This window comes from Dunckerocampus dactyliophorus, chromosome 9 (assembly GCF_027744805.1).
Source record: "Dunckerocampus dactyliophorus isolate RoL2022-P2 chromosome 9, RoL_Ddac_1.1, whole genome shotgun sequence".
NCBI lineage: Eukaryota > Metazoa > Chordata > Actinopteri > Syngnathiformes > Syngnathidae > Dunckerocampus > Dunckerocampus dactyliophorus.
Window position 1 is genome coordinate 29,306,681 of NC_072827.1, and position 14,656 is coordinate 29,321,336.

At 41.4% G+C, this 14,656-nt stretch overlaps 2 protein-coding genes across 4 annotated transcripts in view; one reads left to right on the top strand and one right to left on the bottom strand.

The window, feature by feature from the left end:
- On the bottom strand, positions 1–10,912 carry LOC129187315 (ribosyldihydronicotinamide dehydrogenase [quinone]-like). Its single transcript, XM_054786391.1, has 9 exons — positions 10,765–10,912; positions 7,444–9,574; positions 5,418–5,569; positions 1,569–1,762; positions 1,323–1,487; positions 872–1,002; positions 697–810; positions 367–468; positions 1–297 (listed from the first exon to the last, which is right to left on the bottom strand). The coding sequence occupies exons 4-9, from the start codon at positions 1,570–1,572 to the stop codon at positions 1–3; spliced, it is 813 nt and encodes a 270-aa protein (XP_054642366.1). The 5' UTR covers positions 1,573–1,762; positions 5,418–5,569; positions 7,444–9,574; positions 10,765–10,912.
- Positions 10,728–14,656, top strand: part of LOC129187313 (vang-like protein 1) — a 26,632-nt gene continuing 22,703 nt past the window's right edge. For 2 of the 3 annotated variants that reach the window (XM_054786385.1, XM_054786389.1), the window contains exon 1: positions 10,730–10,833. The gene's annotated coding sequence lies outside the window, so the exon portion shown is untranslated. Of the gene's footprint in view, positions 10,834–14,656 lie in introns of all 3 variants that reach the window. The other variant, XM_054786386.1, reaches the window with a different exon arrangement.

Below are 14,656 nucleotides of genomic sequence, written 5' to 3' on the forward strand. Positions count from 1 at the left end.
TCAAACCCCAGCCCTCATCTGGTTGGGTGGCACACGCTTCCCCAGGTGGGTTCCCACAGTGAGGCCAAACTCCTGGTTTGCATGTTTCTCCTGGACCTCAGGCTTCAGCTGGAAGCCCTTGTCTCCATCAAAGGAGTCCATGGGAGCGAAGGCTAGCGGGGCCTCTTCCAGGAGTCCTTGAAGTCGTGCACGCCAGGCCTCCAGCATGGTGGTGCAGGCCTCTTGGGGGACACGAGATGGAGCCCAGAAGATCTGAGGTGCCAGCACTTGGAAGCCGCAGTAGTGCAGGATGCCGTTCTGCAGAGATGTACATGTTTAGTGTTTGTAGGCCGTTAAATGAGCAAGACATGTTCAAGTGTACAATACCTGAAGAGGCCAGAGTGTGACATTCATGTCTCCATTGATGCCATTAGCACTGAACATGGACTCAAGGGAGCCAGTGGTGAAAGACAGCACCACCTTCTTGTCCTGAAAAGGTGGCTCTCAATTTTAATCCCAAGTTCCACCTCAGTATCTTTGCTACCGCTGCCATTTAACTTTAAATAAGCCACTTGTACATATAGTAGGTCATTGGAATTCAGAAAACTCCTGAATAAAGTGGGAAGCTGGTATTAGCGTACCACTAGCTAGAACCCATATAGCAGTTTGAGAACATTTTGCACCACTTTCTTCCATTTAAAAAAAAAAAAAAGTCACCTTGAAGAGTCCCTGGCTGTACCGCCTTTCATCAGAGTATGCGTAGCCAAGTGTGAGCACCCGGTCCATCCAGCCCTTCAGAATAGCAGGAAGGCTGAACCAGTACATGGGGAACTGGAAAGAAATGTCAGGTTAGACACATTTGGTAAAACCTCAGATGGCCTTCAAACTATACCTGAAAGATGACTAGATCCGCCTCAGTGAGTTTACGTTGCTCCTCCGTGATGTCAGCAGACAGTTTTCCTTCCTCCCACGCCAGTTTGGTCTCCTCGGCATAACGGAAGTGTTCAGGATTCTTGACCACACCTAAAAGAGGACATTAAGACTAGTGACAAAGGGAGGCAGTACACATCCCCACTTTCACCTGGGCCACTTTTCAGACAAATACAACACATGGGGGCACTGCTACACAGATTGACTTGAAATTTCTCACAGCTCAATGCACTTCACAATATTAAAAAAAAAAAAAAGCCACAACCAAGTAAAACATCTTTACAGGGGCATACTGTAGGTTGGACTTAAATTGTGCATGGGTAACAACTTGTCTTGTCTGTTTATAAAAATGATCATTTATATTACATCAATTGCAGCTACATTAGTGGTAAAGGTGTACATCAATAACCAACCATTGATGTCCTCAGATGTTGCAGAGGCTTTGAACTTCATGGCATAGAGGTCAGACACTTGCACCGTGCAGCCCTGAGCAGTCAAAACCTCCACAGCAGCATCTTTGGCCGCAGCGTTGAATGAGCCGGAGCTCTGGTGGGCATACACAATGAGCACTTTCTTTGCTGCCAACACAAGAAAAGGAGAAGACACAATATTAACACAAGCAAACCAAGCTAGTAGGTGGTTTGCAGGATGGCACTTACCCATTTCTGAACCAGCACTCAAACAACACACACAGATGTTATAGCTGAGGTGGGTAACACAGGTTGTGAGGTGCTTTTATACAGGACGCCTCAGGTGTTCAAGGTTGTCACACAGGTGCTTGCAGTCAGCAATTAAGGCCATCAGCCAATCAGCTGACTCAATATATCAGGGGTGTCCAAACGTTTTCCACCTGCTGAAAAATGAAAGGAGGATTTTGCTATTCTTAAGCGATTTGTCCATCAACCACCTTCCACCAATCAAATGTTGGTCAACAAATGCAAAGCTGTTAAATGTAGTTGAAGAAAAACTTTACTGTGATCTTTTGATCTGCAATTATCTTTCATTATTTCGGTAATAACTAACAAATAATTCCAAATGAATGCTGTTGTTTTTTTTAACAGGTTAAGTTTTTTGGTCATCTCCAATTGAAAGTAATTCATAAAATAAACCTGAATATCCAAATACTGACCACAAACTATACAGTATGTACCAATCTACAATCTTAATGAATTAGCAAATAATTACTGATTAATGGGATCAATTAAAATTGAATTCATAATGATAATGATGCATTGCTATTTTTTAAATGAAATTATTCATGAATATTCAAATACTAGTGAGTTTTAAGGCCACATTGAAAAAAAAATCTGAGATTTCGGGAATAAAGTCATAAATTTCCAACTTTTTTTCTCGGAGACAGCTATGAATAGGGGAGACTTATGTGACCTACGGCCTTTGGCATGTGGATAGGGCGGGGTAAGGAAGGCCAAAGTGAAAAAGGGGCTAGGCATGCTAATCTGTTTTGCTGCCACGTCACAAATAAAAGCAAATAATAATAATAAAAAAACATAAAAATAAAAATAAAAGTAAATAATTCCTGGTTATCTAAATACGATATAAATACTCTATATGCCAGTAAATATGTCTTTTAAAATATGCCAAATATGACGAGCTGCGGGCTGCAAATGGCTCCCGGGCCAGACTTTATCCACAACTGCTCTAGACGGACCAGGGCGCAGGAAGTCACTGACTAACCTTCTGTTTTTAAAATGAGCCTCTGATGGCAAAATTCATGTAAGCTTTATAGCCTCCGTATGTTTCCATCACATGATAAACCGCGCACACATAGCTCGGGGCTCCGCAAAAGCAAAGATGCTTATTAATTGTGCGTTCTTTTTTTGCAGCGCATATTAAAGCCACATGAGCAACGCCTGCGACCGGCCTCTGCTGTTGCATGAAAGACAGAAACGAAGTTGGAGGGCGCATCAAAGGCAAACACGAGCTGGTACTAAAAAAAAAAATGAGATGTCACATCTACGCTGCAGCAACTGCTTCGTATTAACACAAACGCCATAGAGGAAACAAACTGCTGTTCATGAGGCCTGCTTCTTTGGTCGTTGTTGTTTTGGACAACACACCCTCCAACAGCACTAAGATGGTGTGTTTTGCTCCAAGCTATGTTTTCACCGCATGATTCCGAAGCTGGGGTTTGTATGTTTACCACAAAGTGCTGTATATTGGCAGCGGCGCAGCCAGGAATGTTTCATTGGGGTGGCCAAGGTGAGACCATTACTCACCAAGGGGGGGCAATAAGCTGATACCTGAATTGTCTAGATGGCCAGTGGCGTGACCAGGGGTGTCCCGTAGCTCCGCCACTGTATATTGGAGTGGAGTACGTGAATAACATAAAGAAAAGGGCTTTAAAAAGGAACATACTGTAGTTTATACCAACACTTTTGTGATGAACTGTGACATCTTGTGGCCATTCCAAAGATTGCATCAACTTAGATCGTATTTTATTGTATTGATTTATTTCTAATTAATTATATTATACATGTTATACATATCGTTATTACTATTACTACTATTTATTGTTTTGAGTTTATTTTTGATGATTAAAGTGAAAATCCCAGTTGAAACTAAACTTTATTTTGTATTTTATAGAAGTGCTGTATCAAAGTATTTGTTGACTTCACCTAAATGTTGTATTGATTTATTTAGAATAAAAAGAATTATGATGATAATTATGTGTAATTTTTCAAAATGTATTCTAGTCGTCCGTAGTTCCAAAGTAGGATTAATAAACAAAATATTTAAAAAACCTGTTCATGACTTTGTAAATACGGGTTTTAACATTATCCGAGCCCGGGAGACATGAAATAACACGGCAGCAGTCACTTTTACACTCCTGTAATCCTACGTGTGCCTCACATTTCACAGGCTACGGGATCACTGCAGGGACATACAGTATATATACAAGCTATACAAGTGAATGACCATTTACCATTTACACTAGCATAGCAAGCTAGGGAGCTAACTACTTAGCCTGTCCAATTTACATATTCTAAACATAAGAAAGTCTTTCAAACGGAACGGGAGAGAAGAACAGAGAAGCCTAAAACGTACCACTTCCACACACAATGAGAGGAGAACGTGATTTTCATTTGATCTCAGCCATGGCATGCCGGCTCAGTAGCCAGTCTCCATGCAGTGTGAAAGGTCATGTGATCTAACATCATGTCTCATAGCACCACTGATGCCCAGTGACCACAATACTACATAGAACTTGTCTTTCAATATTTCCTGACTAATAATATGCCACATTACACAGCGGAGACGCTATATAATATATAGACTATATATTATATATAGTCAACCGCAAAACAGCAATCATTTATTCATGATTTTTTGAAAAAAGGCGATATAGTGAGGGACGACTGTATACATTTTTCCTCCTGCCCACTGCAATATAAGCCACGCAACACAATAATATTACAGAAGGTTACTTTACGATGTAAGACCTGCATCAAAAAGTCTGCCTGATGCAATGCAAATAAAGCAATTTTGATTGACAGGTGTGTCCAATATGTTTATTATTCTGTTGACATTTGCAATATACTGTATATAAAATATTACAATAAAGAAGCAGCCGTCACTCATTAGGATGCGGTGCAGCTGTACATCACTGCAACCTACCTATTTTATTTTTATATTATTGGTTTTGGTGTAGACCAGGGGTGTCAAACTGGTGCCATGGAGGGCCGAGACACTGCAGGTTTTCTTTCCAGCCGGTCACTAAAGCAGGTGATTTTAATGATCAACACCTTCACTTTGAGGGAAGGAGCTCATCAATTAAATCACCTGCTGAAGAAACTGGTTGGAGAGAAAGCCTGCAGCGTCTCGGCCCCCCAGGGCAGGAGTTTGACACGAGTGGTGTAGTCAGACAGAGAGGCCAAGGGCTTTTTGCGTTTCCGTACACATTTCCTTGCCGATGCCACGGTGACTCATGTGTTTTGACTTTTTGTATATAGGGCGAATAAACGTACTTGGGTGAAAGCATGCAAACAGCAACCTTTCTTAGATGAATGTCGCATGTAAACAGAGCATTAGCATTCACCGCAGCCTTTCAGACAGCACCACTTCCATTCCAAGCCAAGTGAGTCATGGAAAATGGTCAACGATGTGCTTTTGGAGTCTGGACCTATGCGGTAACAACACTTTTTTCCAACGTGTGCCGCAGCCGCGGGTCATTTGTGTGTGCGTGGCAGGAAGAAAAGCTGACTCGCTTGGGGAGAAGTTGTTTGTATCGCGTATAAATCTGTAGACCTTGAATATAAGACGACCTGTCTTCCTCCACACAAAATATCTTACGTCTTATATTTGAGTCGATACGGTAATGTGATCATTTGTGAGTGACTTTTCCAGAATACAATTAGAAAACACCTAATGCAAGAAAATGATAACGTGTAGAGAAGCACAGTCCAGGTTTAATCCCTAATGACGCCTCACACACTTTATTCGAAATGACATTGAAATGATGATCCATGATGCATCCAGTGTGTACTCACTGCTGATGAATGATAATGAAAGCTCAACTGGAGCCCCAGTCTAGCCTTTGGACCGATCGTCAGGCTGGCGCTACGACCTTGCTTCTGTTGTTGTGGGGCCACCTCGGCCTCCCTCTCAAGGGGCTACACGGCTGCACGCCTCCTCAGGCTAGCTGTAGGAAAAGGCGTGTCAATGCACAGTTTTCCTGTTGCAATTCCAGTAACGACTTACAAATTGTTACGTTGGAAAACATCTGTAATGTTATTTAAATATTATCAAAATGCATTTGTACAAATAAAGCCTCCTTCTTAATAAATGCCTTAACTCTGATGGACACCTGGTACTCTCTGCAGTTGAGTAACCGATTGCTCCCAGCCACTGTTGAGGAAATAGTTACTCTGAGTAGAACGTGCCTCAGAAGCTATGATAAGACTTTAGAATATGACAAAGTAAACTGTAGCGCCCGCCACAGAGTACACGTCAAAAGGTTTTAGACAGTTCATCATTTTACTCAATGAAAAGGTGCGTCTAAACTTTTGAGCGGTAATGTATATTGGTGAAATGCAACACATAATCCGCTAATATACCTTTTCCAGGCGGGTAACAGGCATCATACAAAGACAGGGGAGATGGTTGTATGCATTGGCACCCACTTCCTCTCACGCTTTCCTGTCCACGTGCAGTTAATCAAGCTCTTACACGTTTGTCAGCCTCGTGAAACCTTTTTGCAGCCAAAAAAAAAAAAAAGAACTCTTCTTCCAGGCCAAGTGATGAAGGGCTGTGCACTGAACTGTGACAGCGCGCTGCACTCAGAGAAACACTCAAGTTTCATTATCAGCACTGGACTTCTTCTCCCTTCCAAAGTCAAACCTCAGCTTAGACATCAAGGACAAGACACACACGAGTGCTTCAGTAACAAACGTAAGTGGGAGCTCTGTACAACCGGAGGAGGAAATAATTAGCGGTTGTGCTGTCTGAGACTATTCTATGCACCAAGATGAAATCAGGGTTTGGCTCCAGAGGAGTACTTTACCTTTAGTAAGCATGCACAACATGACAAGACAATGAATGTGGAGGCTAAACGCTAACAGATGTCTTCAAATGATCATTTTATTGTGTGGAGCAACGCACAACAACAAGCAGTTGCAGTCGAAGTGTCCTGGCTGGTCCACCAATAGTGTAGACCACAAAAGCTTGTAATCTGGGGTCACCATGGTAACAACAGAGATGCTATTTCTTCTTTTTTCCCGCCATGTAAATTAGTTTGAGGTACAGCTGATACATAGCGTGGCTATCAATGATTGAAGCACCCGATTGCAATGCAGCTATGAAAAACAATGCATGGAAATGAATTGCTTATTTTCTATATGTCTTATTTTTTTACATATTTTCTGAGGCAGCCGGCAACAACAACAAGCAACATTAGAGGTGTCCTGGTTGGTTCACCAAAATTGTACACCACTAAAGTACCGTAGGTGACCGGGACCACCACGGGGACAACAAACCAGTGTGCCACAGAGTGGAGCTTTACTTTAAGCACCTTATTGCAATATAAAATATGAATAAAATACACGGAAATAAGCATATTAACTGCATGTTATACTTTCATTGTCTCTGAAGAGAACGCAAATGATTTTCTCCAAATTACATTTTTGCACATTCACTGTTTATGCAAAACACGAGCACTGACTTTTAAAAAAAGAAACATGAAATTAAATAATATTATTCATCAAATGAATGTACTTAATAAAATACATGTATTCATTTAAGTGAATAAAATGTATTGTATGTCAAATTAATTAATGAATGTACTACAAAAACGAGCCAAACAAAGAAAATATGCCGTAATATTATTTTTGAATATTAATATAGTTATAGCGAAGAGCTCTTTTTTATTTAAAAAATTTATATAAATAATTGAAAATTATATAAATTATATTTCTGTTTTAAAAAAAGCATCAGGATAGGAAACTGACAGGGAGAATGAATTCTGCTGAGGTTCATTTGCATGAAATAAATAAGTCTGTCGTGTTATTTACGCCACACCAGCTTATGTTGTGTGATGGCATATTCAGGCGCGAACAAACGTGCAAGGAGGAAGAGGAGGATTTGTGGCCGTGGCTTGCAAACAGATGGTGTCCAGACTGAGGAAGAGGAGGGCTCAGACCTCAGGAGGCCGGGAAGAGGAGACAACAAAAGAGGACATTAAATGATTGTTCTTGTTTCAAGTCAATTTGGCAAAATGACTTAGTTTCTCAATAAAGCACAACGAAGGAAATTTGGCCTCACCTGATTTTGTATGAAAGTGTAGCTGCATTAAATCATTGAAATATGCTGCTTGGTAATTATTTCAACGTTAATACAGGCCGTTTAACAGAATAGGCATAACTCACCATAAAGGCCGACTGGAAGTGGTTTCAATGTGGCCACTAGAGGGCGCCACCATTCCTTTACTGTACATTCCTGCCCGGCTCCTTTATGACAGGCACAGGCATGGCTTACAGCAGGGGTGTCCAAACTTTTTACACTGAGGGCCACATTCTAAAAATGAAAGGATGCAAGGGCCACTTTGAGATTTTGCAAACCAACACACAGAAGCATTTCAGCTTTTTTAGTATAGGTGAAATGCTACTAAAAATGATTTTTTTTCCCCACAATAATGAGTTTATTCTTGTAAAATTGCGACTTTTGTCCTTCATTGGATTATGGCTTTTTTTCTTAATATTTTGACTTTATTCCTGTAAAATTACATCTGTTTTGTTTTTTAATTTCCCAACTATTTCTTTCAGCTTCCCTCTTGTAAATTTTCTTCTCGTAGTTCTAACTTTATAACTTTATATCTTTACATCTTTTCTTTATTTCAACATTGTTACTAAAATGATATTTTTCCTCATTTTACAAGTTTATTCTCATAAAATTGCAACTTTTGGCTCATTAGAAAACCATTTTTTTCCTCTTAATATTTTGACTTTACTCTGGTCAAATTTCTGCTGTTTTCCATTTCTGCTGTTGATTTTTTTTCCAAATATCTCATCTTTCTTCTTGTATATTTTCTTCTCCTAATATTTGTACTTTATTCCCATGTCATAAATTTTACCCCAACTTAACTTTCTAAAAATTACAACTCTATTCATTGTTTTTTACTTTAAAAAAAAACTTTTTTTCTTTACTATTTCAGCTTAATGCTACTGAAATAAACATTTCTTGACTTCCTCATACTGTGACTTTATTCTGGTGAAATGATGGCTTGTTTTCCTTGCTAGATTACAACTCTTCTCTTAAATGAATACTTTGACTTTCCCATTTTTTAATGCTTCGTGTTTTATTTTTTGTAATTTTCTTGTTAAATTACATTTTTAGACTGCTGCGGGCCAATAGAATCACAGCCGTGGGCCGCAAATGGCCCCCGGGCCCCACTTTGGACACCCCTGGCTTACAGCATGTTAACGCCTGACACAAAATCTATATTTATATGTCATTTAGACATCATGTGATATGTTTTTAGTATCAACTAAACCGTCCAAGCACTCATAATGAGACCCAAGTTACTTTGTGGACTGGGCCTCAAAGGAGGAGGACTGCCAGATACCAATCAGTCATCAGGGTCTTCAACATCTCAACATCGTGCTTGTGGAGCCCAGAAAAGTACTCCTGCCAGACAGGAGGATGTCCAGTAGGGTTGTGAGGGAAACCTGCTGCTAAAGTGTTCGTATGAGAGGTGATCCTCCGTATGAGAGGAGAGCTCTGCTGTTTTTAATGACGGAGTGCAAAAACACTCGTCAAAGATCCTCTCTACATGACAGGAGTGCTCTGCTGTGAAACCTGCTAGGTTGTATGACATCTAAGAATGTTCAACTTCAGCCTGGAATGGATGATTTCAATGTCCACTGTTGCCTATGGAAGCAAATGTTTAAAAATGCTAACAAACGGTGTTTGTCATATTGAGACTGCATTATTTAGCTACGTGAGTGTCAAGTTAGATCATGAAGTGTCCATGATAGTTACGCCAAATCTCTTTAAATGCAGCCAATCAGACGTCTCGCTGTCCATGTGATTTATTGTCCTGCATTGAGAGCTTCTGTCAAAAGATTGTCTGAATTTTTGGGGTGGGGGTGTTCTCCCTGTGGAGGGCGGCAGGTGTTCCTCCAGATGAGGTCCATCCATCTATAGCTCCTCTCTGGAGACACACACACACACACACACACACACACACACACACACAGACGTACAAGCAGTCAAATGAGTCAAAATAGACACAAAGCATGGAGAAAAGCCCCACCTGACATACATTTTACTTCCTGTTTTGGCTTAAAGACTCAGTCCTTTATCTCCTACCAGGATCAGGCAGTGGATGTGAACTCCTTTTTGACCCCCTCCATTAGTCACAGGCTGTCTGCGCTGCGTTCCTTCTCATGTCCCTTTACGTGCGTCTCCGCTGTGTAATGTGGCCCGGGGGGGCTTGAGGCATTATTCATGTCCACCGCAGCAGCAGTAGAAGAAGTAGTAGTAACACTACACGCTTTGTCTACACTGTGCACAAAGACAGCAGCCTGCTCGCACGCCAGAAATGACCACAAATAGCACAGAGGAGGATATGAAGGGCATTCAAAGGGTGATTAAGTTCAATAGTTTCAGCCATTCTAGGTCAAAGCCTTAAATGAGGTGTTTGGTCAACATGGACCACATGACTGCATCGCTAGTCACCACAGCTTAAAAGGATACACGTCTTTCAGAACTCGGAGCGTCCCCCACCATCTTCTTGGCCTTTTCAAATGCAGGCTTGGCAAAATCCAAAAGCACTTTACCAAAATCCGTGATAGAGTGAAGCCGCAAATTCAAAAGGCATGGTGGCGAGGGACGACTGCGTTTCTGGCTCTATGGTTATCATCACGCATTTCCCTTTTCCATCACTTGTACCCGATAGTGGTGGCATTCAACACAAAAACGCAAAACACACTGGTGCCGTTAATCCTCGCAAGTGACGGTCAAATTCAAAATTCTACAACTTTGGGCATAAGCATATTGAGGTGCCTTTATAATTAAAATAATTCAAATGTAGCCTTTTTTTTAGATCATTTTTTAATATTTCGGCCAGTTTTCCCATAAGTACCGTCAGAGGTTTGGACACACTTTATGTTGTGCCCCTGAAGTTACACTTTTTACACTTAGATACCTAAACAGTCCGTCTGATAAGAGTGTAATAAAAATGCTCCATACGTAAGGTCCGATGCTTGGTGTGGTTTCCCGTTCAATGGCGCCCTCTGGCGGTGTAAATTAGGCATCGCCCTAATTGAATTGCACAGTGTGTGTGTGTGTGTGTGTGTGTGTGTGCGTGTGTGTGAAGCTCCGTGTGTGTGCTCCTCTTACCACAATGGCCGGGCTCGAGTGAGAGAAGAGACGCGCCTCTCTCCGGAGAAGGAATGATGAGGAAGAAAGGTAGGAGCGCAATCTTCAGCGAACGTGATGGTGTTTTATTTCGTCAATCCCTATGAGGGGTCCTCGTGCACGTTGGCTTTTACCTGCGATATAACGATGCACGTTCACCAGGGCACTGGGCACGCTTTTTAACCATACATTTTAACCATACCACCCTATGTTTTAGCCATACTGTATTTCAACGACACTACATGATGTGTGAAATCGGCGGTACAATGGCTGCAATGGAGGGCAGGGTGCCTCCGCCGCGCACAGCTGGATGAAGCTCCCCTTCCACGGCCTCGTTTGTCCCATCCACGGCCACGATGCATGCATGGATGCACACCTGCATGCATGCATATGCGTGGATTAGCGCTATTATCAGTCAGATACGTTGGTTCTGCTCTTTCGGTTGACTCACGAGGTGTTCTGCAGATGTACTGCGGAGTGGACGATTGTGCACAATGTTGTGTTTTTAAAGGGCAGTAAGTAACAATGTGGCGCGGACTCCATTACACACCCACCCTCTCTGCAAATGTACTTTTATTTCAAATATTCACAATATTCTCATTTGGAATGTTTTGGGGGGACAAGGTTTGAAAGGAACTTAAAGGTAGAAGCTTTTGTATATTTTAAATAAATATAAACATTTAATATACAGTACATTTCTTTGAAATTACATAGATAAAAAATACAGGATTAAATATTAAATATATTATTCATATAGCTTATAACAAATATAGTCATATAAAAAAATCGTGTAAAATATACATTATTTGAAATAATTGCATACTTATAAAATATTTTTGAATTAATAAAAATTGTGTTTAATTCTTTTTTCAAATAAATAAAACTTTAAAATATGAATATTTACATATTTAAGTTATTACACAAAACATTGCTTTCATAAAAATAATATTCTAATTACAGATTATCAAATGAATATTTTCAAATATTTCAGTTTTGTTCAAATATTTTTTATTAAGAAATCTGAATTACATTCATATTTAATGTTTTAATGACTAATGACTATATTATAATTAAAGTATATTAATTAATGTAAATGTGTTAAAATGTTTTTTTAATAAAAAGCTTTTTTTCTATGATTAATTAACATTTTAATATTAAAACAATGTGTAAGATTAATGAATAAAATAAAATATATACAATATTTTTGAAATGTATACAAATATATTGTATTTATTATACAATATATTGTATATATTTGCAGTATTTATAATACTGCAAATGACCTGAGAGACGGAGAAAGAAATGGAACATGTGCATAAACTTGTACATATTTTTGTTGTACTTTTTCTGCTATGCTAGCATGAAACACAGCTAGCACAAAATCATGTGCTTGAATTTCTGTAGCATTTAAATTATATATTTTTTGCATTCTTATAGTTGTAGTTAGTAGGACACAGCAAATAGGCAAAATAATTGCCACCTATGTTTGTGGGGGGGGGGCGGTGCATGAGCCGATGTCGTCACAGCTTGGTGAGGGTCTGCATGAAGGTGCTAATATCGGAATTTATTTTCCCCGTTTGAGGGCATCAGTGGAAGCATCCAGCCCTCCTGGAATCACAATGGCACCGCCCGTGTGTTCATCACCTGGCGTGAACCAGGAAGTGGCCGACTAACTAGCAAACACAACAAATACGACACTAACAGCTAACAGCATAGCTAACATACAGCGGCTAAATTACGTCATTTGAAATAGAAAAGCAGTCTTGTATGGAACGTCAGTGTGTGATGACATCATCCATCACCGTGGTGAAGTCACCCCAGCTCTATTTGTGCTCTTTGGCGACGTCGCTCCAAAAGATAACGGGACAGTTTAAAACGGAGTGATTTGTTTGCTATAGTGTTTGTAATTTGCAGTTTCCGAGAGCTGCTTCTAGTAATTAGCCGCTATTGTGTAGCTCAACAATAGCTTAGCAGGTGTACCTAATAGTGTGCAGTGTGTCATTTTAGCTTTAAAGACTGTAGGCTGTTGCATGAAGGAAGGCAGTGTATGGGTTAATAAGTATGAAGGTGAGGGCGCATGTGAGGAGGGGGCACGGCAGGTGCCATGGCAACCAGGCCTCAGCATGTGATGAGGCTGATCCGGGTCATTTAGGGTGCCGGAATTGCATCAGGGACTTTAATAATAAGGGAATGGCACATTCCACGTCTCTCCCTCTTGGCACTGTTAGTATAGTTTGTAGTTTTGAGTAGCTTTGTATACGTTGGCCTGCAGGGGGCACGTGATCCTCAACCAAAAACTCATCTACAGCACATACAACGAGACAATGCTGCAAACCCCCACATGTCCAAAATCACATGCAGAAATGTTGCAGGGTCACAGAACAAAAGAGAAGTCAGCCAGGCTGAGGGATATCCGCCTTTCCAGCGACACCAGAGAAATGCCTCGTGGAAAGTTGGTGTGATGAAATGGTACATTTTCTTTATGTCACTGGGTTGTAAAAATGTATCCAGGACTGGGAAATATGAAGTCTTTGGAAGACAGATATCCTTCAGGTCCGGCGCCCCTGGTAGCCTGGCTAGTTTTGGTTTTGCTCCCTCAGCTTGCAGCGTTTCTCTCATGCGTGTGTTCTGTGGGGTTTGTGTGTTTGGACTTTGCTGCTTGTTTGCTCCTGTCAGCCACCGTATTTGTAGCACGTTGTCTTTTTTCTTTTAGTTCTTTTAAAGTCCGTATTGACCCCGAATACAAGAGGTGGCCTCTTTTTCAAGACTCCTTTCGGGGAGAGAGAAACAAAATGAATCTTGTGTGATGACTCACTGATCACCATTACACTAATCCCTCGTTGGTTAATTGGGTCCAGGCCTGAATGTGATAAGTGAATATCCGCAAAATAGGATTCCTTATTAAGAAATGGAATCTCTTCATAGGTAGAGCAGAGAAAACCTGTTTCAACCTTCTTAGTACGGTTTATAATACTATTAGAGCCCTGTAGACACACAGTAACACCCATACAGTCACCTTTACACGCCATCCTTCCTTTTCATTCCTCTTATGCGGGTCTGGCTCGTGGGGACAGCATTAGCAGTGGGACGTGCAGACTTCCCGGTCTCCGGCCACCTCTTCCAGCTCCACCAGGAGGACACCGAGGCGTTCCCAGGCCAGCCGTGAGACATATTCCCTCTAGAGTGTCTTAGGTCTGCCTCGGGGGCCTCCTCCCGGCTGGGCATGCCCGGAACACCTCACCAGGGAGGCGTCCAGGAGGCATCGGGACGAGATGCCCGAGCCACCTCAACTGGCTCTTCTCGATGTGAAGGAGCGGTGACTCGACTCTGAGCTTGTATCCGGGATCTCGTTCTCGTGATCACGACCCAAAGCTCAAGACCATCGGTGAGGACCGGTAAATTCCGAGCTTTGCCTTCCGGCTCAACTCTCTCGTCACCAAAACAGTCTGGTCCAGCGACCGCATCATTGCAGACTCCTCCTTCTCCTCCACCTGTGGCAAGACTTCACTCCCAGCCCGAAAAGTGCAATCCACCCTTTTCCGACTGGGAGCCATGGCCTCAGATTTGGAGGTGCTGAGTCTCATCCCAGAAGCTTCACACTCAGCTGCAAACCGCCCCAGTAAACGCTGAAGGTCACAGCCTGACGAGTCCATCAGGACCACATCATCTGCGAATAGCAGAGATGAGATCCTAAGCCTCCCAAACTCCCCCTCGACGCCTAGAAAATCCTTTACGGCCGTATTAGCCAATATAGTAGACATAATAACAGGAAATAAGTGAAGCATTGGGAGAGTTTTCCGTACAGCGTACTTCCTGACATTACTGACTGATTACCTAGTGACCAGTGTAGAATACTACATTTTCATGTCTTTGA